General features: G+C 51.9%; 1 protein-coding gene across 1 annotated transcript in view; it reads left to right on the top strand.

Moving 5' to 3' along the window:
- Positions 1-442: 442 nt before the first annotated feature.
- Positions 443-21554, top strand: part of COL6A2 (collagen type VI alpha 2 chain) — a 29429-nt gene continuing 8317 nt past the window's right edge. The window contains exons 1-20 of the mRNA XM_036912132.2: positions 443-545; positions 13747-13886; positions 13972-14570; positions 14858-14878; positions 15526-15591; positions 16860-16913; positions 17035-17079; positions 17307-17333; positions 17564-17590; positions 17682-17726; positions 18064-18117; positions 18481-18543; positions 19048-19110; positions 19340-19429; positions 19916-19978; positions 20226-20288; positions 20453-20515; positions 20838-20900; positions 21135-21185; positions 21492-21527. Coding sequence (XP_036768027.2) covers positions 13748-13886; positions 13972-14570; positions 14858-14878; positions 15526-15591; positions 16860-16913; positions 17035-17079; positions 17307-17333; positions 17564-17590; positions 17682-17726; positions 18064-18117; positions 18481-18543; positions 19048-19110; positions 19340-19429; positions 19916-19978; positions 20226-20288; positions 20453-20515; positions 20838-20900; positions 21135-21185; positions 21492-21527 — 1632 coding nt within the window. The 5' untranslated portion in view covers positions 443-545; position 13747. The remainder of the gene's footprint in view (positions 546-13746; positions 13887-13971; positions 14571-14857; positions 14879-15525; positions 15592-16859; positions 16914-17034; positions 17080-17306; positions 17334-17563; positions 17591-17681; positions 17727-18063; positions 18118-18480; positions 18544-19047; positions 19111-19339; positions 19430-19915; positions 19979-20225; positions 20289-20452; positions 20516-20837; positions 20901-21134; positions 21186-21491; positions 21528-21554) is intronic.

A 21554-nucleotide genomic window follows, 5' to 3' on the forward strand; every position in this document is an offset into this window, starting at 1 on the left:
CTCTCCCGATCCCAGCACCCCCAGCCCCTCGCTCCCCACCCTGGCCACCCCGCAGCATGACCCGGGGGCGCCCGCGCGGGGACTCCGCAGGGAATAAGTCTGCCCTGCAGGGTCGCTGGCGCTGGTGTCCCCGGACCGGGACGAAGGCCGGTGCCCAGCTGAGCCTGAGCGGGGAGGACACGACACGGAGACGCGGGACCCCGGGAGGGGACACAGGCGCCCCTGGCCCAGGCCCCCCGAGGAGACACGGCGGGCGGGAGTCTGCCTTCGCCGGGGCTGCTCCGAGAGGTGCCGGCGCCCCCGGCGCGTTCCCGGGCCCCCTGCCTGCCTCGTGCCCCAGACCCCTGCCCGTGGGGGCATCCGCGGGGCCGCAGCGCCGCCCGGTGTCCGCGCCGGGCGCTCCCTCGGGGGCGGAGGCAGGGTATAAAGGGGGCGGCCCCGCGCGGTCCCCTCCCTCCCGCCCGCTCGGCGCCCGCGTCCCCTGGTCGAGACCCAGCTGCTCGCGACGTGTCCGGCCAGGGCGCCCCGCACGCGCTCCAGCTCAGGTAAGCGCCCCGGCCCCGGGAGCCCCCCCAGCGCGGCCAGGGTCCGAGGACAGCCGGGCTGCCCAACGGTCTCCCGCTCTCGGGCCCGCGCGTCCTCTGCGCGCCAAGGCCTCCGCCGGACCGAGTGTGGGCTCCTCCCTGCCCTGGGCACCCGCAGGACCCTCGGCGGTCCCCTGGGAGGTCCGCTTGCAGCTCTGCGGCAAGACTTCGGAGCCCGAGTTCCCGCGCGGGAAGCGCCCCCCCGCCCCGCCCTGACACACACACCCGCCCTACGACTTGGGACCCAGCGCAGGGTGTCCAGGGGCTCTGCCCAGCCCCGGGAAGAAGTGGCCGCGGCTAGAACTGAGCCCCCGAAGGACAGGCCTTGAGGCTGCCCTATGCGACTCGGCAGGAGGGGCGCCGTGGGGAGGAGGAGGGCACGGGTCACGCCACACCCTACCCCTGCCCGCCATCGGCCAGACAGAAACGGCCCACCTCCCTTGCTGAGGCTGGAGGCAGCCCACCGGGCACCCATGAAAGTGGGTTGGGGAGACTGAGCAGGGGGCTGGGTGGCCGGGCCCCACACCCACCCAGGCCTCCTGTGGGCCGGGCATGGCAGGGGAGAGGTGAGCTGCCGAGCGCCCCCACCCCAAACTATAACAGCAGTGCGAAAAGGGCAGGGCCAGCTCCTGTGGTGCGCCCTGCCCAGGACCCATGTGAATGTGGCCCCCTGTGCCCAGGGAGGCAACCACGAGCCCCGCCTCCCCCACCCAAGGATGTGCCCGCTTAGATGGATACCCAGAAAGGAGGCCAGAGAACCTCAGGTTTCCCTGGGGTTTTCTCTTCCAATAAAGGAGTTCTGGCTTGAAGGGCATCTTACATTTGTTTAAAAACAACAAAAAAAGTGTTTGGGGTTTATTCCCAGCCTCATCTCATCAATGCCAGGAGGAGGACAGACGTTCGGGGCTCCAAGGGGGGACATTGTCAGCCTTCCATCTGCTGTCCAGAGACAGGGGAGTGGGCCAGGGCCCCTGGGCACAGGTGACCCGGGGTCTCCCAGGCCAGACTAGAAGAGCTGGGCCCAGGAGTCCCAGGCACGTCCCCTGCTTAGGACGGGTCTCAGTGGGCCACTGGGCCACATGGTTGGGTGGAACACAGCCCCTCTGTCCACACCAGTGGCAGCTGCCTGCCAGGCCAGCACAGGTGGCTCTGTAGGGGGGGTTGGGACGGGGACAGGTAGAGGAGCTGTGCACAGCAGGGAGACCTTCAGAGTTGCTCCCTGGGGTGGGCCAGGATGAAGAAGGCAGGCCGGAGCCTGGGGAAAGGAGCTGAGGCCACAGGCTCCTCTGGGGGCCTGTAAGGGCGAGGCCGGGCCGGCCCTCATCTCCAGCGCAGTTTTCCCATATGCAGAATCAGGCCGGGCCCTGTCACCTGCCAGGGCTGCTGGGGATCTCCTGGTGCAGAGCGGATGCAGACCATGTCTGCAGCCACACAAAGCCTTATGATGCTGTGGAAACCCAGCTCTTGCGATTCATTTTAAGAAAAACACAAGTAGTTTGATTTGTTCCATTTAAACACAGCCCCACATTTCAATGGACACATTAGCACCACGCCAGGGACCCTGGTGCAGTGCACACCTGCAAAGAAGCAGGAGCTCGTGGGGCGCCTACCGTGGAGCAGGGCCTGTGGGAGCGCCCCCCTGCTCTAGGTCCACAAGCTGCGGCTGCACCAGGTACATAGCACTCTTCAGGCTGTACACAGACCTGCCCAGGCGACCTAAAACATGCCCACACCCCACACCACCCCAGTGGGTCAGCACAGACACTGTGATGACCAGAGGGAGGGGGCTCCCAGCTGTGCAGCCCTGCCCCTAGGAGAGCAGTCCGGGCCAAGAGTCTGTAAGTGTCAAGGCTTCCAAGCCTGTTAGGTGCCCACCAGGGAAGGGCAGAAGGACGCTGGTGCCCTCCACATGGGCAGCATCACTGTCCTTTCCCGTTTGCCAGTTTCATAGGCGAGGGGCTCTGCCTTGCTCGTCTGCCCACATGTCCTTGGTGTTTCTGCAGGTCAGCATTTGATCACTGACCACGTGTGGTGGTGTTGCTTGCCTGGTTATGATTTCCTCATGTTCTTGGTGCTCATTTTTTACTAATTTGTATGAGATTTTGTTTTCCAATTTTTAAAACCTGTGATAAAGTACAAGTGACATAAAATGTACTATCTTAGCCACTTTTAAGTGTATGTTTCAGTGGCATTAAGTACATTCATATTGTAGTTTGATCATTACCACCATTCATCTCCAGAATGCTTTTCATCTTGTAAAACTAAAACTCTACCCAGAAAATGAAACCTCCCCATTTCCCACTTCCTTAGCCCCTGGCAGCCACCATTCTACTTTCTGTCTCTATGATTTTTGAGATACCCGAAGTATCTCTCGTACTTGGAATCACACAGTATTTTTGTGTGTGGGACAGACTTATTTCACTCAGCATAATATTCTCAAGGTTCATCCATGTTGTAGCAGGTGTCAGAATTTCCTTCCCTTTTAAGGCTGAATAATATGCCATTGTACAAATAGATCACATTATGCATACCCATTCATTCATCAACGGACACTCGGGATGCTTCCACTGATTTAACTATTGTAATTAACGCTGTTATGAATGTGCTTGTACAAATATCTCTTTGAGACCCTGCATTCAGTTCTTTTTGAAAGTGGAAGTGGAATTTCTGGGTCATATGGTAGTTTTAATTTAAGTTTTTTTTTGTGGAACCACCATTCTGTTTTCTGTAACAGCTACACCATTTTACATTCCCACTAACAATTCCAGTGTGTACACATATTCTCTGACATGTATTATTTTTTGGTTTTCTGATAGTAACCATCCTAATGGGTGTGAGGTGGTATCTCAATGTAATTTTGATTTGCATCTCCGTAATAATTATTGATGTCGAGAATCATTTCCTGTATGTATTGGCCACTTGAACGTCTTCACTGGAGAAAAACCTGTTCCAGTCCTTTGTCCATTTTCAAATTCCATTGCTGTTGTTGGGCTTTAGTTCTCTATATATTCTGGATCTTAGTCCCTTATCAGATATATGATTTGCAGATATTTTCTCCCATTCTTTAGGTTGCCTTTGACTCTGTGAATTGTGTCTTTTGATGTACATTTTTTTTCATTAAGTCAAATTTGTCTATTTTTTCTTTAGTTGCTGATACTTTTGTTTTTATATCCAAGAAATAATTGCCAAATCCAATGTTGCACAGCTTTGCCTTATTCTGTCTTATAAAAGTTTTTTAAATTTAGGTCTTACATTTAGATCATTTTGAATTAATTTTTGTGTATGGTGTTGGGTAAAGTTCCAACTTTACTGTTTTGAGTGTGGATATCCAGTATTTCCAGTACCATTTGTTGAAAAAACTGTTTTCCCCCACTGAACATTCATGACATTCTTGTTGAAAATCACTGGACTCTATATACAAATATTTACTTCTGACTGACTGTTCTATTCCATTGGTCTATATGTCTGTCTTTATGCCAGTATCACAATGTTTTGATTATATAACTTTGTACTAAGTTTTGAAATCAACAAGTGTGAGCTCTCCAACTGTTTTTTTCTTTTAGGGTTGTTTATGTTACTTGGGGTCTCTTGAGATTCCTTATGAATCTTAGAGTAGGTTTTTCTATTTCTGCAAAAATCATCATTGAGATTTTGACAGAAATTGCCTTAAATCTTAAATCACTTTGGGTAGTATAGTACTGACATCTTAATATTTGCATGTTGACTTTGTATCCTACTATTTTGCTGAATTTGTTTATATTAAGTTTCTTTTTGCAGAATCTTTAGGGCTTTCTACATATAAGATTGTATCACCTGTGAATAGAGATGATTTTACTTCTTCCTTTCCAATTTGAATGACATTTCTTTTTCTTACTTAATTTCTCTGGCTAATACTTCCAATACTGTTGAATAGGCATAACGAAAGTGAGCATCTTTGCTTTGTTCCTCTTGTTGGAAGAAAAGCTTTGAGCCTCTCATCATTGAGTATGATGTTTGCTGTGGGATTTTCGTTTATGGCTTTTATTATATTGAGATAGTTTCCTTCTAGTCATAGTTTGTTGAGTATTTTTATCATGAAAAAGTGCTGAATTTTATCAAAAGGTTTTTCTGCATTAATTGAGGTGATCATATGGGTTTTTCCTTCATTCTGCTAGTGTGGTATATTACAATGATCAATTTCCATTTGTTGAACCATCCTTGCATTCCAGGAATAAATCCCGCTTGGGCATGGTGTTTAATCCTTTTACTATTCTGTTGAGTTCTGTTTGCTAATATTTTGTTGAAGATTTTTGTATCAGTGTTCATAAGAGATATTGATCTGTAGATTTTTCTTGTAGTGTCTTGGGTATCTGAGTAATGCTGACCTCATAGAGTTAATTAAGGAGTATTTCCTCCTTAATTTTTTTGAAAAGTTTGAGAAGTATTGATACTGGTTCTTCTTTATACATGTGGTATAATTCATCAGTAAAGCTGGGGCTTTTTGTCTAGGACTTTTCTTTGTCAAGAAACTTCATTATTGATTCAACCTCCTTGCTAGTTATAGATCTATTCAGAATTTCTGTTTCTTCATAGTTTGGTCTTTGTAGGTTTTGTGTTTCTAGGAATTTGTCCATCTCATCTAGGTTATGTAGCTTATTGGAATACAATTGCTTATAGTACTTTCTTGTAATCATTTTTATTTCTGTAGAATCAATAGTAATGTCCTCATCTTCACTTTTGATATAGTAAGTGAAAATCTTTTTTTCCTAGTCCATCTAGCTAAAGGTTTGCCAGTATTGCTGATCTTTTTGAGGAACCAACTTTTAATTTAACTGATTTTCCCTATTGTTTTTCTATTATTTATTTCATTTATCTCTGCTCTAGTCTTTATTAGTTCTTTCCTTCTATTAGTTTTGGGTTTGATTTGTTCTTTTCCTAGTTCATTAAGTTGTAAAGTTGGGTCATTTTTCTTATGTATTTGGTTTTTTCATTTATAGCTATAAATTTCCTACTTAGCACTGCTTTCACTGTGTTCCGTCGTTTATATATGTTTTATTTTCATTTTTATTAGTCTATATTTTATAATTTCACTTATGATTTCTTCTTTGGTCTATTGGTTGTTTAAAGGTGAGTTGTTTAATTTCCACAGTTTTGTGAGCTTTCCGGTTTTTCTTCTGTTATTGACTTCTAACATCATACCTTTGTACTCAGGTAGGATATTTTGCATGATATTTCCTTTTTAAATCTATTGAAACTGCCATTGTTGTTACACTTCTCCCCATCATTGCAAGCCCCTCCCTCTCTGGCTGAATTGACTTCCAGGAAATTTAGAGCTGGCACGGTTTTCCCCAAACCCATTTTTCTATTTTTCTCCTTTTGGGAGCCAGACAATGAAAACTAGGCTATACTAAAGCAACTGCATATAAAGAAATCAGACAATCATTGTACCTATGCAGGGCAAGGTACAGGCTCAGAAAAGACCTGAGAAGACCTGACATTCACACTTCAGATTGATCCTTGGCACAGAGACAGCCTATAACAATCAAACAAAAAACAGAAATAAAAACAGCAGACCCTGGGGAAAGAGAAGAATCTTATTTCCAGAGTTGCCACATTACTAGATTGAAATGTCCAGTTTTCAAAAACAAAATTACAAGTCACACAGAGAAATGGGAGTGTATGGACCATTAAAGGAAAAAATATAAACCAACAGAAGCAGTCTCTGAAAAAGACCCAGTGGTGGCTGTACTAGACAAAGACTTTAACATGATTATCTTAAAGATGCTCAAAGAACTAAAAGAAGGCATGAAGAAAGTTAAGAAAACAGTGCTGAGCAAAATGGAAATACCAATAAAGAGACAGAAAACCTAGATAGAATCCAAAAAGAAATAATGAAGTTGAAAAGTACAATAACTAAAATGAAATTTTCATTAGAGGCCTTCAAAGACAAATTTGAACAGAGAGAAGAAAAAATCAGCAAAGCTGAAGATAGAAAAATGGAAATTATTGTGTCTGAGCAACAGAAATAAAAAAGATTAAAGAAAAATAAATAGAGCCTAAAGGACCTGCATACATGTTATGGGAGCTCCAGAAGGAGAAGAAAGAGAGAAAGGGGCAGAGAAAATATTTGAAGAAATAATGTCTAAAATTTCCCAAATTGATGAGTGACATGAATATAAACATCTAAGAAGCTCAGTAAACTCCAAGTAGGATGAACTCAAAGTGACTCACACTAAGACACATTAAAATCAAACTGTCAAAAGACAAAGAGAGAATGTTTGAAATTGGCAAGAGAGAAGTGGCTCATCATATCCAGGGGATCCTCAGTAGGATTATGAGCAGATTTCTCAACAGTTTGGAGACCAGAGGCAGCAGGCTCATAGATTCAAAATGCTAAAAGAAAAGAAAAACCTGTCACCCAAGAATCCTATATCCCGCAAAACTGACCTCCAAAAGTGAGGACAAAATTAAAACACTTCCAGATAAACAAACACTGAGGGAGTTTGCTTCAAGAAATGCTCAAGGGAGTCCTGCAGATGAGGTGAAAGAACTCTAGACAGTAATTTGAAACCACCTATTTATTTATGGAGAAATAAAGATCTCAGGAAAGATAAACACATAGGCAATCATAAAAGCTATTATTATTGTAACAACGGTGTGTAAGTCCACTTTTTGTTTTCTATATGATTTAAGAGACTCATGCTTTTTAAAAAAGACAATTATTAGTGTAAAAGCTAGTATTATTGTAACTTTGGTTTGTACCTCTACATTTTTGTTTCTACATGACTTAAGGGACTAATGCATTAAAAATATTTGCTTGTGTTTTTAGACAAATGTATAAAGATGTAATTTTGTGAGATCAAAAACTGGAAGGGATAGAGAAGGAGCTTTTAAAGAAGCAGAGTTCTTCTACAGTCTTGAAGTAAAGCTGGTATAAATTAAAATTAGAGTGTTACAACTTTAGGATCTTAAATGTAATCCCATGGTAACCACAAAGAAAATACCTAAAGAGTATATACAAAGAACTGAGTAAGGGAGTAAATGTTTCACTACAAAATTCAACCAAATACATAAATGGTAATTCAGGAAACAAACAAAACTATAAGGTATGTAGAAAATAAATAGCAAAATGACAGAAGTTAAGTTTCTCCTTATTGGTAGTTACTTTAATTGTAAGTGGATTAAATTCTCTAACCAAAAGACCAAGACTGAAGAGAATAGATTTTTAAAAACATGATCCAACTATATACTGTCTAGAAGAGATTCACTTTAGATCCAAAAACATGAATAGGTTGAAATTGAAAGGATGAAAAAGATCATTCTATGAAAATATGAACCAAAAGAAGCAGAGGTGACTATACTAATATAAAATAAAATGGACCTTAACTAAAAAACAACTTCAAGAGATAAAGAAGGACATAACATATTAATAAAAGACTCGATTCAGCAAGCTATAACAATGATAAACATTTACACACCCAATAACAGGCCATCAAAAATTTTAAACTTTAAGAATATGAAATCTTGATCATGCATTGGGAAAACTGTAGCCTGACTTAATCTGTTTCCACTTTACTTATGTTGGTTTTGTTGTAATAAAACTCATATGTGGGAACCATGCTTCCTGGGTTTGGACCTCAGCTATTAGCTGAACACCTTGGACAAATTATTGACACTTGGTCTCAGTATCCTCACCTATGAAATGGGTGTTATAATGGTAGTGTCTAGTGCAGAGTAGTCATAGGAGATATTTCATTGTCATTTCATCCTTTCTATTTTCTTTGGGCACTTTTTGGTACATGTTTTGTACTCTCTTACTTCTGGAATGTATTTGTGTATGCCATGTGAGATAGGTCAACCTTGATTTCTAGTCACAGTGTGAGCCCTTGCCCCAGCCCCCTGTCACTGCTCTGAGAGATGACCTTCTCATTTCCCCAGTTCTCGGATGTGGTTATACCCATTGCTGTGGGGTCTGTTGGTCCATTCCAGCAAAAAAAACACAAATGCTTCATTACTATAATATATTGTATCATTTGCATTTGAAAATGCAAGTATTTCATTACCCTTCATTTTCAGTTTTTCTCACCTACTCTTACTTATTCTTCCAAATGAATCTTATGTTCACTTTTCAACATGTACCAGAAAAAAGTTTGGAGGTTTTAGTCAAGATTATATTCAATTGTAGATTTAGTTAGAAATAGCTGATATTCATAAATATTGTGTTTCTCATCCATAAACAAGGTTCTTCCCTCCAATGTGTTCCTTAGAAAGAAGAGGGTTTTTTTCCCACAGGTTCCACATATTCCTAGATTCTTACTAAGTTTATTCTTTGGATTTATGTGTTTTTCCCTGCTAGTGTAAATAGTATTTATTCCATTACATTTCTAATTGGTTGTTGCTAATAGAGGAAAATCTATAGCTTTTGGTATACATTTTTCTTTTAACTGATTTACTGAATTCCACCCTTTCTCTCCCCTAAGTTTTGTTCAGTTGATTTTTTTGGAATTTCTAGGTAGACAGTCCCATCTTTAGTTAAGTACAGTTTCCATATTTTTCCTATCAAAGATTTATACTATCTTATTGCATTGGCTTCCAACACCACACTAATAGAGTGAGATCAATAATAGAGTGATATTTGTCTTTTCTACTTATTTTTGGTACTCTAATGGACATTCTTTGAGTGCAGGAGTTTTTAATCCAGGGTCAGGTCCATGGATGGATTCTCTGAGTTTATGAAAGATATGACCTCTGATTATGGGTATCTGTGCAATTGTGGCAGATGAAAATGTCCAGATTGTTAAAGGGGTCCATGGCCCACAAAGATAAGAACCCCTATTTTAATTTTTGTGTAAAATCTGGTATGAAATTTACATCCTTTATAATGTTAATCCAATTGAGTTTCTTGTGAGGTTTTGCTCTATTTTTAAAATCAGAAATGGATGGGAGCTCTTTTAATGCAGTTACATGATTTTCTCTTTTTATATTTATGTGACTTACATTAATATGTTTCATGGTGTTGCATCATTATATTTTTGACTAAGTTCATCTAGTTCTAGTGTAGCAGTCCTTAATATGGATTTTCTTGTCTAATATCAGGATATTTGTAACTATATTCACAAATGAGATTTATCTGTATGTAGAGTTCCTAGGGTTTCTTTTAACAAGTTTTGGTTTCATGCTTTGCCAAACTTAAAAATTAATTGAAAAGAGGTTTATCTCTTTTATGTTCTGAAACAGGTTAAATAGCAGTGATGTGTTTGTCCTTAAAGGTACAAAAGAACTCACCCAAAACCTACCTGAGACAAAGCCTTTGGAGACATGATTCCTTCCAGGGCCAAGTCCTGCCAGTTCTCTACTTCTTCTTGAGACTCTTCCCAGAAATAGTCTTTCACATTTATTAGCTTATGGCTGCACTTGGTATGCTCTTAAAAACAAACAAAAACCTTCATGTATTATTATATTTTACTTATTCTTAAATTTGTGTGTTTCTATATTTGTGCTTCATGACTTTTATTATTGATTAGACTTGCTAAAATATTTTTATTTTATTGGACTTTTCAAAGAACCAGCTTTAGATATATTTATTATTCTACTGTGGGCATTTTTTAATCAATTGAATTTCTTATTTTTATTAATTTCTCTTTCCCGAAATTCAGTTTGTTAATTTTTTTGTCCTTGGTTTCTTCAACTACATGCCTAACTCATTACACTGATTTCTTAGTTTATAACAAAGGCATCTAAGGCTATATATTTTCCTCTTATAGTTTTGGCCTTCTCATATTTGCTTTAAGTGTAACATTGACATTGTCACGAATTCCTATGTAGTTTTTGCAAGAAACACCCTTTTAATTTCCAGATAATTTTATTTTTCTTTCTGTCTTATTAGTGACTTGTTTTGCATTGTGACTCAGAGAATTTTTACAATTTCCCTTTTTAAAATTAATTATGTTCTCTTTTATAGCTTACTCTAGGACTTAATTTTGAAAAAATTTTAAAGTATACATATTTCCTACTTATAGGTTTCAAAGACATAGATAAATGATAGATAAGATATAGATATAGATACATAGATGATATGTGTGTGTTGTGCACATTATCCAAATTCTTTATGTTTAGAAAATGCATATTCTCTACTGGTTACTGTCCAAGTTTTATGAAACATGACATTAATACTGTATATTTTGTGAATGTGATCTATCAATAACTTTAAAAGATGAGTTAAAGTCTTCTACAATGACTGCAGTTTGTCATCTTTTCCTTTGATTTTTCACAGATTTTGCTTTATATAATTTCATGAAATTTGATACATAAAGATTTATACCTAGACTGCAGTTTTTCTATCCTTCCTCTTCTGTCTTAAATTCTGGTCTCATGTAATGCTGCTGTTGTCTTCCTTCCATTGGGATCCTCCCCTCCCCACTCCATTTTCTTTGCACCATCTGTGACATTGTATTTCAAGTGTGACTCTCATAAACGTCATTGAGGTGGGTTTCATTTTTTTATCTAATTTAGGAATATTTGTCTTTAATAGGAAAATTTAAAGCATTCATATGTATTATCACAACTGTGATGTTTCTGGTATTTAGTTTTATGTTTCCTGGCTTTTTTTCCATTTGTATTCCATATTTTAGTGAATTTCTAAAGCTTCTTTGCTTTATTCATTTGTATTCATTTCTGCTTTGTGCAGAAATTCTTTATGGAGTTTTTTATGAATGGTACGTAGATGCATAGATCTGAGCCCATTTACATCTGAGGCTTGTGTCCTTGCGCATAAAAGACAAGCTGACTGGGAAACAGTCTTGGTTCATTTTATTTTCCTCTCAATAAGCTGAAGTTATTATATCATTGTCTTCTGTCCACAATATTGTGGAGAAAACATTTGATGCCTCTATTAGTCATCTATTGCTGGATAACAAATTGCATCAAACCTTACTGATTTAAAACAAGAAGCGTTTGCTACCTCATCATTTATTTGAGTCAGGAATTGGGTCCCTTGTGGGGAGCAGTCACCTGCTTCCAGCACTGTGGTCATTTGGAGCCTTGGCTGGGCTGCAGGGTCTGCAGCTAAGGTGGTGCCCTCCCCTGGCCACTGGCTGGAGGCCTCAGTTCCTCTCTGTATGGGTTTCTGCAAGACCTGCTTGAGCGTCCTCATGGCATGGCAGCTGGCTTCCCCCAGCGAGGGCCCAGGGGCCTCCAGGCAAAGACCACAGTGACTGATGACCTATTCTCGGCAGCCACACACCATCACTCCGCGCATTCCACTGGCCACACAGGCCGGCGGCAGCTCAGTGGGCAGGAGAGCTTCACAAGGCTTAGGTTCTGGGTGCACAGGGACGCCTGGGAGGCTTCTCACCGCCCCAAGGTGACTCGGTTGACAAGCAACCAAGGTGTTTCTATATGTTGTTGTTATTGTGTTTTTTCCTGTGGAGACATTTTTAGAATTTTTCATTTCATTTGAGAGTAAAATTTTCCACCAGTATACTTTATTATGTGGGCCTTTCTTAATTTATTGTGTGTGTGTAATGTGCAGCTAGGGGGTGCCAGCGATGTGCATGTGGAGAGCAGGGCCTGGCCGGGCGCACTCCCCCTGGCCCCCAGTCCCCTCCCCCTACTCTGCAGCAGAAGGGTCAAGACAGGACCCAGGGCCACCCCCACTGTGCTTCTCCTCCGGGGCCTCTTCCCCCTGGGGTCTCTCATTGGATTCTCTGCCCTGGGGCAGTAGGGTGAGGGGTCGGGAAGACAGAGCTGCACCCACCCCAGTGCTCAGCCATGGCGGGCCCTGCTCTGGCCCCTGGCTAGAGTCCAGGGCGGCCACCACCAGAGGTGACAGCTCCGGGCCACATGGCTCTGACTGCTGCAGCCTGACTCTCCCTCAGCTTCGGGGCTCTGCAGGGCCCCTGGCCTGCCCCTCACCCCACCTTCTCAACCTCCAATTCAGCCAGGTGTTGCCCCCAAATAAGCCTCCTATAGGCCAGGAGCTCCCCTTCCTCTGGCCAGTTCCCTCAGTCTGGGTACCTCTGTCACCTCTTGCAGGAAGCCCTCCTGGATTCCTTGGTGCTCCCACTGAGCTTGCTTTGATCTTGGCAGCTGTCACTACCTTGAGGGTTCATGGCCTCTTGATCTGACCATGACCCTATGGTGGGGGGGTCAGGGCCATGCGCTGTTCACATCTAACTATGCCAAGACTAGCCCTCTAGTCATGACACCTGCCCCATGAATCCACCTCCTCTCAAAAATGAGGTATTCCTGCAGCATTGCGGGGCACCCCCAGGAGCACTGCCCCAAAGTGCCCCCAAAGCTCTCCAGGCCTCTCACCTCAGCCCTTGAGGGCCAACTGGCCAGCAGCCTCACCAGCAGGCCACAAACCTCTGGGGCAGCATATTCTGCCTAGTCCGCTCTGTTCCGGGGGCTCCACAGGGCAGTAGGGCATTTGTGTGAGCCAGACTCAGGTGTCCCCACCAGAAGAGCCAGGCCACAGGTCCCTTGTTGGCCACCCTGCAGGCCCACTCCTCCCCAACCCAGTCCCCAGGCCTGGCCAGCCTGCTGGCCCCACGCACCCAGCCCTTTCCCTCTCTGGTCAAAGGGTGGGCCTGGAAACGGAGGGCAGCAAGTGGCAGAGAAACGTCATCCCATGGAGACATGTCAGGGCACAGTGACCCACTCTGGGGAGGGGTCCCCCCAACCTGTGCCGCTGTCACCATGTCCCCTAACAAAGTGGGACGCCAGCACCCCCAGGCCCATCCACATCTCAGCCCCCACACTCCACCCCCAGGGCCGCTCCCCTCCCTGGTGAGTGTGGGGGTCCGCTGGCATCAAGTACTGAGACCCACCCCAACCCAGCCTGCGCCTCGCCCTCCCCAGATATCCCTCCCTCCAGTCACCCCCACTGGCTCCCTAACCCCCAAGCCCCTACTATTGCCAGTCAGTTCCCGACGCACCTTTCTACCTAGCACACCCAGGCTGCACAGGGCAGGGGTGGGCTGTGAATGTCTGAATCCTACCCAGAATGGAGCCCAAAGCCTGCGATCTCTGTGCCCCCACCCATGGCCAGGGAGAGGGTGCCTCCATGAGCCCAGGTGCTGGCTACTATGTGTGCCACCCACCCCCGGGGCAGAGGGCTGTAGGGCTGCAGGCACAGATGCCTGTGGGGCCCGTCTGCAGTGGCCGCACATTCCTGTTGCAGGATGTCGGGGTGCAAGGGTGCTACCAAGATGCTCCGAGGCCCCTGCTCTGCCCTCCTGCTCTGGGGGCTCCTGGGGACCCTCCATGCCCAGCAGCAGGAGGTCATCGCGCCGGGCACCTCAGAGAGAAACAGCTGCCCAGGTACCGTGGGGCTGGGGCCGGGTGTGGGTGAGCAGGGGCGCCGCCGAGCCCTCGGCCCTGGGCTCACACGCCCCTCGTCCCCCAGAGAAGGCCGACTGCCCCATCAGAGTGTACTTCGTGCTGGACACCTCAGAGAGCGTCGCCATGCAGTCCCCCACGGACATCCTGCTCCACCACATGAAGCAGTTTGTGCCGCAGTTCATCAGCCAGCTGCAGGACGAGCCCTACCTGGACCAGGTGGTCCTGAGCTGGCGCTACGGCGGCCTGCACTTCTCTGACCAGGTGGAGGTGTTCAGTCCTGCGGGCAGCGACCAGGCCTCCTTCAACAAGAGGCTGCAGGGCATCCAGTCCTTCCGCCGGGGCACCTTCACAGACTGCGCGCTGGCCCGCATGACCGAGGAGATCCGGGGGCACAGGGGCAATGGGGGCATCGACTTCGCCATTGTCATCACAGACGGCCACGTGACCGGCAGCCCCTGCGGCGGCATCAAGCTGCAGGCCGAGAAGGCCCGCGAGGAGGGCATCCGGCTCTTCGCCGTGGCCCTCAACCAGAACCTGAACGAGCAGGGCCTGCGGGACATCGCCAGCACGCCACTCGAGCTCTACCGGAACAACTACGCCACCATGCAGCCCGACTCCACCGAGATCGACCAGGGCACCATCGACCGCATCATCAAGGTCATGGTGAGCCACCAGGGCGCCGGGCCTGGGCAGAGCCCCGGGATCCCTCCTCAGGGCCCCTGCCCAGGGCTCCGCCCACTCGCGGCATCAGGGAGGAGGGGGCGCCCAGAGCCCTGGGATCGGCTCACCGCATGGCAGTGGGTGGGGGACCGCCCTGGGGCCTCGGTTTACCCTCTCTGCGTGGCCCGGCAGGGTCCCATCCAACTCTGGGGCCGGGCATTCCACCCACACGCCCAGCTGCCCCGCTCTCCAGCGTCCAGCTAACCAGGGTCCCTCTGTCTTTCTTGCAGAAACATGAAGCCTATGGAGAGGTGAGAGGCGCTCTCTGGCCCTGCCAGCCCTGCCAGCCCTGGCCAGGTGCTGCCCTCTGGGCCCGAGGCGCCAACCCAGAGGGATGACACACTGGCCTCTCCCTGGTGCTCCCCTCCACTCCACTCTGGGTCTGAGGTGCAAGCATGGGCAAAAGGCTCCTGGCTGAACCAGGCTGCTGAAGCCCAGGAGCCAGCATTAGAAGCAACCCCCAAGCACACGCCAGTGGGTGATGGGCGGGGCTCAGGGTCTCCCTCCCAGTGACCTGGCTCTGCCCACCCAAGCCAGGCCAGAGAAGAAGACAGGCAGCTGGCAGGGTGCCCAGCATAGACCTGCAGCTCAGGCCCTGACATTCCCCAGCCCCATGTGTCCCCAGCACCAATTCACGGCCCAGGAAGGGTGCCCCAGACACATGCCCTTTCCAACAGCCATCTACCCTTTCCACTGCCAGTCACTGTCAACCCAGCCTCCATTCCTAAAACTCAGCTGGAGTGCTTGTGTAGACCCAACCCCATGCCCGGTGGGCGCGGAGGCCTCCCAAGTCTGCTCCTCCGTCTCCAGAGGGCCGCAGCCTGGGCAGCCGCTGTCCCCCTCCCAGCCAGGACCTGTTGCGCTGGCCTGACCTGCTGACACCTGCTTCTCCTTTCAGTGCTACAAAGTGAGCTGTCTGGAGATCCCAGGGCCCCCCGGCCCCAAGGGCTACCGCGGGCAGAAGGTAAGATGCCCAGACCACCCCAGTGTCTGTGCCGCCAGGAAGCCCCAGCCTGTCTGGAACTCCAAATTTAGGGCCATCTGCACCTCACACGGTACAGGACTAAATATCTGGTTTTATCTACTTCCTTTTAAGTGGCATTTTGAGGAAAGTAGGGACACTTTTATTAAGATGTGCCACTAAACTGCTCGTGAACAAGCTTACTCAGGAGGTGCACAAAGAGGAAACATGTCACTGCTGGTAACATGACTGCTAACTCCCGCTAGGCAGCCACTCCTGTCATGGGGTCATTAAGGGATCGCATGGGCCCTGCGTTTCCCTAACAACAGAGATGTTTAAATGAAATCCTTTCACATTCACTACCAGAGTATCACCAGCAACAATTCATGCCCAAAGGTGTAGAGAGAGGCAGCAGGGGAAAGAGTCCTGAAAAGATGGGAGAGTCTGAAACACCCCAGGGGAATTCACGACTGAGGGTCCACGCCGCCTGGCAGCTGAGCAGATGGACACACATCACCAGGCCTCTGGCCAAGTGCCCTGAGCACTCCCTGGTCCCTTGGGAGTGACCGAGGAGGAATTCACCACGGGAGGCAGCTCTGGCCGCCCCCAGCAGGGCCTCGCTCAGTCCTCCTGGGTGGGGGTCGCCGGATGCCGCCCCCGGGAGCAGCTGGCTAGCGTCTGCAGGGGGCGAGGGTGGCAGTGCACACAGGACTCCCACGGCGCCCTCTTCTCTCCTCTGCCCGGCCCCCTTCCCCCTTCTCCCTTCCCTCCCCTTGCAGTGAAATCAGTGGTGTATTTACAAATACAAGCACGAACTTAATAAAGTCCTACCTTCTGTAATTGAAACTCCAGCTCCAAGATGTAGCCTTTCCGTGGCTGTCTGGAGCCCCAGGCTGTCTGCACAAGATTTTTCGGTGGCCCCACCCCAGGTCTGGATGAACTGCTGTTGCACCCCAGCTGGGGTGCAGGATCAGAGCTGCTGCCACCGGAAGGGCAGGCGCCCCCACCCCTGGGGCTGCAGGGCAGCTTCTCAGCAAGCTGTTGGTCAGAGCTCAGAAAAGCAGGGTCTATAGGGGTCGAATTTGCCCAAGGCGGGGGCATGACCACCTGGGCCTCCCTATGTGGCGCAGGCATCATCATCCAAGTCGTGACCTTGGCCACACTGGCCATGGGAGGTCACTCTTCCACCTCCCAGGAGCCACGGCAAGAGCCCTGGCGCCCCCCCCCGACCCTTCCTTGCCTCACTGACCCCTCTCTCTGTCGTCTTTCAGGGTGCCAAGGGCAACATGGGCGAGCCCGGAGAGCCAGGACAGAAGGGACGGCAGGTCTGTGCACCCCCCGCCCTCCTGCCAACCCGGTCCCCGGGGCTGGGGCAGGGCACCCCCCGCTCACCGGCTGGGTCCCCGGGGCTGGGGCAGAGCCCACAGCTCGCTGCTTCCTCCACAGGGAGACCCCGGCATCGAAGGCCCAATTGGATTCCCAGGACCTAAGGCGAGTGGCCGCCAGCCCTGACACCAGCTGGGACATGGGCACGAGCGGGCGCTGGTCCGGGCGGGCTGGCTGATGAGGTGGCTCAGCACGCCCTTCTGCCCCGCCCACCCAGGGGTGTCCAGCAGAGCCGCGCCCCGCACCCCGGGCCGCTGGCCCCCACCCACCCTCCCTCCCGTGGGCCAGCGCTCCTGCTCACAGTAACGCTGTTTTCTTCCTTCCAACCTCAGGGTGTTCCTGGTTTCAAAGGAGAGAAGGTGAGATTCCCCCCCTAGCAGCCAGTGCCCCACAGCCACCCCAGGCACAGCTCTGGCCCTCCTTGGGGCCTCTCAGCGAGCCAGCTGTCCTGCTCGCGGCATGAGGCCTGGCTTGGCACAGGCTGGGGGTGGCCCTGTTCTGGGGCCCCTCTGGCCTTACGTCTGCCCCTGAGGTGGGGTGTCCGTGAGCAAGATGCCCCACTAACCGGCCCCGCTTTCCTTCTGCACAGGGTGAATTTGGAGCCGACGGGAGAAAGGTAAGTGGGCCAGGTGGACCCGACAGGCTGGGCGAGGGCCCCCTTCCTGCTGCTCCAAGGGGCTGACAGACCCCTCTCCCTTTCCCTCCAGGGGGCCTCGGGCCTGGCCGGCAAGAATGGAACCGATGGGCAGAAGGTAGTGTTCACCTGGTTGCGCCCGGGCCGGGTGGGCGGCGGCAACCCTGCAGGATGGAGCAGACCTTCCCGAGGCCCTCGAGGCCTCTGGGGGTTGGGCTCTGGGCCCCGGGCCACAGCCGCAAGAACAGGGCAAGGGCAAGGGCAAGACTGCGGCTCCAGAGAACAGTCTGCTTCCTGTGGAGGAAGCAGCGAGCTGCGGGCCCTGCGGTCATTTCCCAGCCAGCTGAAACTCATTATGCAAGTGGCATGGACCACGCCCACCCAGCTTGCCTGGGGCCGGTCCGCAGCACCCCCACACACTGGCCCAGCCCATCTTCTGCTCCCCTCTCCTTCAGGGCAAGCTGGGGCGCATTGGACCTCCTGGCTGCAAGGGAGATCCCGGGAGTCCGGTAAGCCCTTAGCACATCAGACTCCGGCTGCGGGGGGACGCGGGGCCCTAGGCCGGTGGTGGACAGGAGCCAGGACTCACATGGCTGGGTCCTTCCTTCAGCCCCTCTGCTGCCCGACCTTGACCCCGGCTTGGGGTTCAGCCAGGGTTGGGTCACAATGAGGCTGTAAGCTCAGGGCTTTGGGGTCCGTCAGCTGGAGGGTGGCTGCTTCCCAGGGTCCTGACAGTGGGTTCCAGCAGCTGAGACCCCGCTGAGTGCTGGTCACCCCATGTCAGCTGGCTCTCAGCTCTTGGGGCACCTGACACTACTCTCCGCAGGAGCCTGGGACAGGCTGTCAGCTCTCTCCCCACCTCTCTCTGGCAGGGCCCCGAAGGCTACACCGGGGAAGCCGGCAACCCTGGGGAGCAAGGAGACCGAGGCCCCAAGGTAGGCAGGCTGGTGGGGGGGCCAGGGTCACGTCCTCCTGGCGGCTTGCCCTCCACCTCAGGTGCTGGGCCTCCGGGGCAGGCAGCCCAGGCTCCGAAACCCAACAGAAAGGGCCTGTCCCTACAAACTGGCAGTCAGCAGCCGGAAGCCTAGGGGTGCCCTGCCCAGAGGTGGAGGGTGCCCTCCCCGGGCTCACTCACCTGTGTCTGACTCATGACTGTGTGTCCCAGCTCAGGCAGCAACACGCCCACCCTCCAAAGGCCTCTGTGGAAGGCTCTTAGGTGCCCATGGGGGCTGTGTGTCCACTTCCATCGGTGCCCAGGACAAGGGAGGGTAGGAAGAGAGCCTGCCCCTGAGAAGCCAGCACCATCAGATTGATGTCCCTGGGCGGCTGTACAGCGGCGCTGGCCCCAAGAGCATGCCCCAGGGACATGGGAGGGGAGGTGCACGTCCCAGCCACCAGCATCTGTGGGATGTGAGGCTGACTTCTCCAAACTCTTCCAGGGGGATGCTGGCCGCCCAGGTCGCAGAGGGCCCCCTGGAGATGATGGGGCCACAGGAAGTAAGGCAAGTGTTCCCTGATGCCCCCTTGCTCCCCACCCACACCAACGGTGCCCCCCGACATGGGGCAGGAAGCACAGGGGGTGCCTAGCCTGCCAGGGTGCCCTGCACCCCAAGGCAGACACATCCCCCTTGAAGACAATGGCCCAAGCCCACAGGCATACAGCCGGGCTCCAGGGCGTGGGTGCTCAGCCAGGCCCTTCCCCGCCCTGGTCCACCCCTCTCCTCCACCCAGGGGTACCAAGGCAGCAACGGATCCCCTGGAAGTCCCGGCGTGAAAGGAGCCAGGGGCGGGCCTGGGCCCCGAGGACCCAAAGGAGAGCCTGTGAGTATCCCTGAGCCCCACGCACAGCAGAGGCCTGCCAGGGTGCCATCCTCTCTGGGCCCCGCTGCCCGCCTGGCCCATCCTGCAGGGCCATGTCGGTACGTGCCCGCCCCGGGTCTCTCTGTGCCCAGCAGCCTCTCGCTGCTGCGAATGTGCCTCCCCGTCCCCCACCGCAGCAGACATGAGGAAGGGCCGCCCATGAGCATCATGTGGGGCTGGGCAGGACCCCCGTGGCCCCGCTGGACAACCAGCGCCTGTGGAGCAGCCTGTGTCCCCACCCTACCCACCCAGGGCACCCCTAAGGGTTGACATAGACCCAGGTACACATCCCCTGGAATGCCCTCAACTGGGACGTCCCACCCACAGTTCCCCAAATGCTGGGCTGCAGAGGCTGAGGGTCAAGGCTGAGCCTCTGGAGGGCCGCCAGACCCCAAAGGCAGAGTCCCCATGTGGCCCTCATCTTAGCCCCCCACCCATTTCCTGCAGGGGCGCAGAGGAGACCCCGGAACCAAGGGCAGCCCGGGCAGCGACGGCCCCAAGGGCGAGAAGGTGAGTGCCCACGGGGGGAGCCCAGAGGGCATCAGCGGGTGGCCAGGGCAACAGCGCCCCCTCAGCGGAGCACCAGGGGGAGAGCACCCTGGGCCTCGCCATCAGGGCACTCCCTGTAGGGCTTGGGCGGGTGGGCCAGCGACTGGCACAGGGTGTCTCGTCCTGTCCTGCGGTGAGTCCGAGGGTGTCACCTCCTCCCCGGGAGTCAAATGCCTGCCCCGGACTGACCGGGCCTGTCTTCTCACAGGGGGACCCTGGCCCTGAGGGGCCCCGGGGCCTGGCCGGAGAGGTCGGCAGCAAAGGGGCCAAGGTGAGTGGGTGGTGGCAAGCACCCAGCTCCCCACCCCTGTTTCGCCCATCCCCTGGAAGACCCTGCCTGAGGGCCCAGGACCTCCTGGAGGGCAGCGGACCCCCAACTGGCTGCCGCCCGTCTCCAGGGCAGGGTCTCTGAGGCACCCTCCCCCTTCTCTCCAGGGAGACCGCGGCCCGCCAGGACCCAGAGGTCCCCAGGGGGCTCCTGGGGAGCTGGGGAAGCAGGTCAGTGGCAGCGTGCCTCGCAGGCCCCTTGACCTCCTCAGGGTGCCGACTAGGCCCTCCTGCCCCCTAGCAGGACACTGCCCCACAGCAAGCTTGGGCAATGGGATGGACATGTGTGTCACTGCCCTGGGGGCCCATATTTAGCAGGGGGGGCTGGCGAGGAGGTGGCAGGGTGTGGGGCCTGGGAGCCAAGACAGATACATGGCCGGGAGGGGCTAGCAATGTTGCCTGGTGCCCGAGCTGGGAGGGGTCCCCCCCACCGGTGCCAACTCCCCGGGGTCCCCCCCACCAGTGCCAACTCCCCTCTTCTCCCGGCCCCCAGGGATCGCGGGGGGACGCTGGCGACGCTGGTCCCAGAGGGGACTCTGGACCTCCTGGCCCCAAGGTACCCCGCCTCCCCACCCAGGACGGGCCCCGAGGGCCCGAGCCCACTCTCCACTCTCCCTCGGTGTGGGGGGCAGCAGGAGGCCGGCTGGTGCTCCCCAAGGCCCAGCCGCCCTGCACACACGGCTGCTCCCCACAGACCAGCAGGCTGGCCGCCCACCCTCAGTCCCTGCCCGCCGACTCCACCCCTCCCTTTCCCACTGGGTTTTCCCTGACCGGCTCCCCCATCCCTCAGGGAGACCCTGGCAGGCCTGGATTCAGCTACCCTGGCCCCCGAGGAGCTCCTGTAAGTCCTGGGGCAGGGCAGGGGCTCCCAGGGCAGGGTGGGCATTGTCGGGAGGACCCTGAAGGGCAGGGTGAGGAGTGGGGGGTCACTCACTGGGCACAGAGGCAGGCCCCTGGAACCTCCCCGACACACCGTGTGTGGCTTCACACATGTGCTGACCGTGACCACTGTGATGGAAGGGAGGGGCTGCAGAAGATCTCCGAGTCCCCAGGAGAGGCAGCCTCCCGTCCTGGGGTCGGCACGCAGTCAGGACGTGTCAGCCCTCTGGGTTCTGTGCCGTCACCCCAACCTGTGGTTGCTTCCCAGGGAGACAAAGGCGAGCCAGGCCCGCGTGGACCTGAGGTACGTATGGGGCCGCTCCACACCCTC

The sequence above is a fragment of the Manis pentadactyla genome, chromosome 1 (genome assembly GCF_030020395.1).
Source record: "Manis pentadactyla isolate mManPen7 chromosome 1, mManPen7.hap1, whole genome shotgun sequence".
NCBI classification, from domain to species: Eukaryota; Metazoa; Chordata; class Mammalia; order Pholidota; family Manidae; genus Manis; species Manis pentadactyla.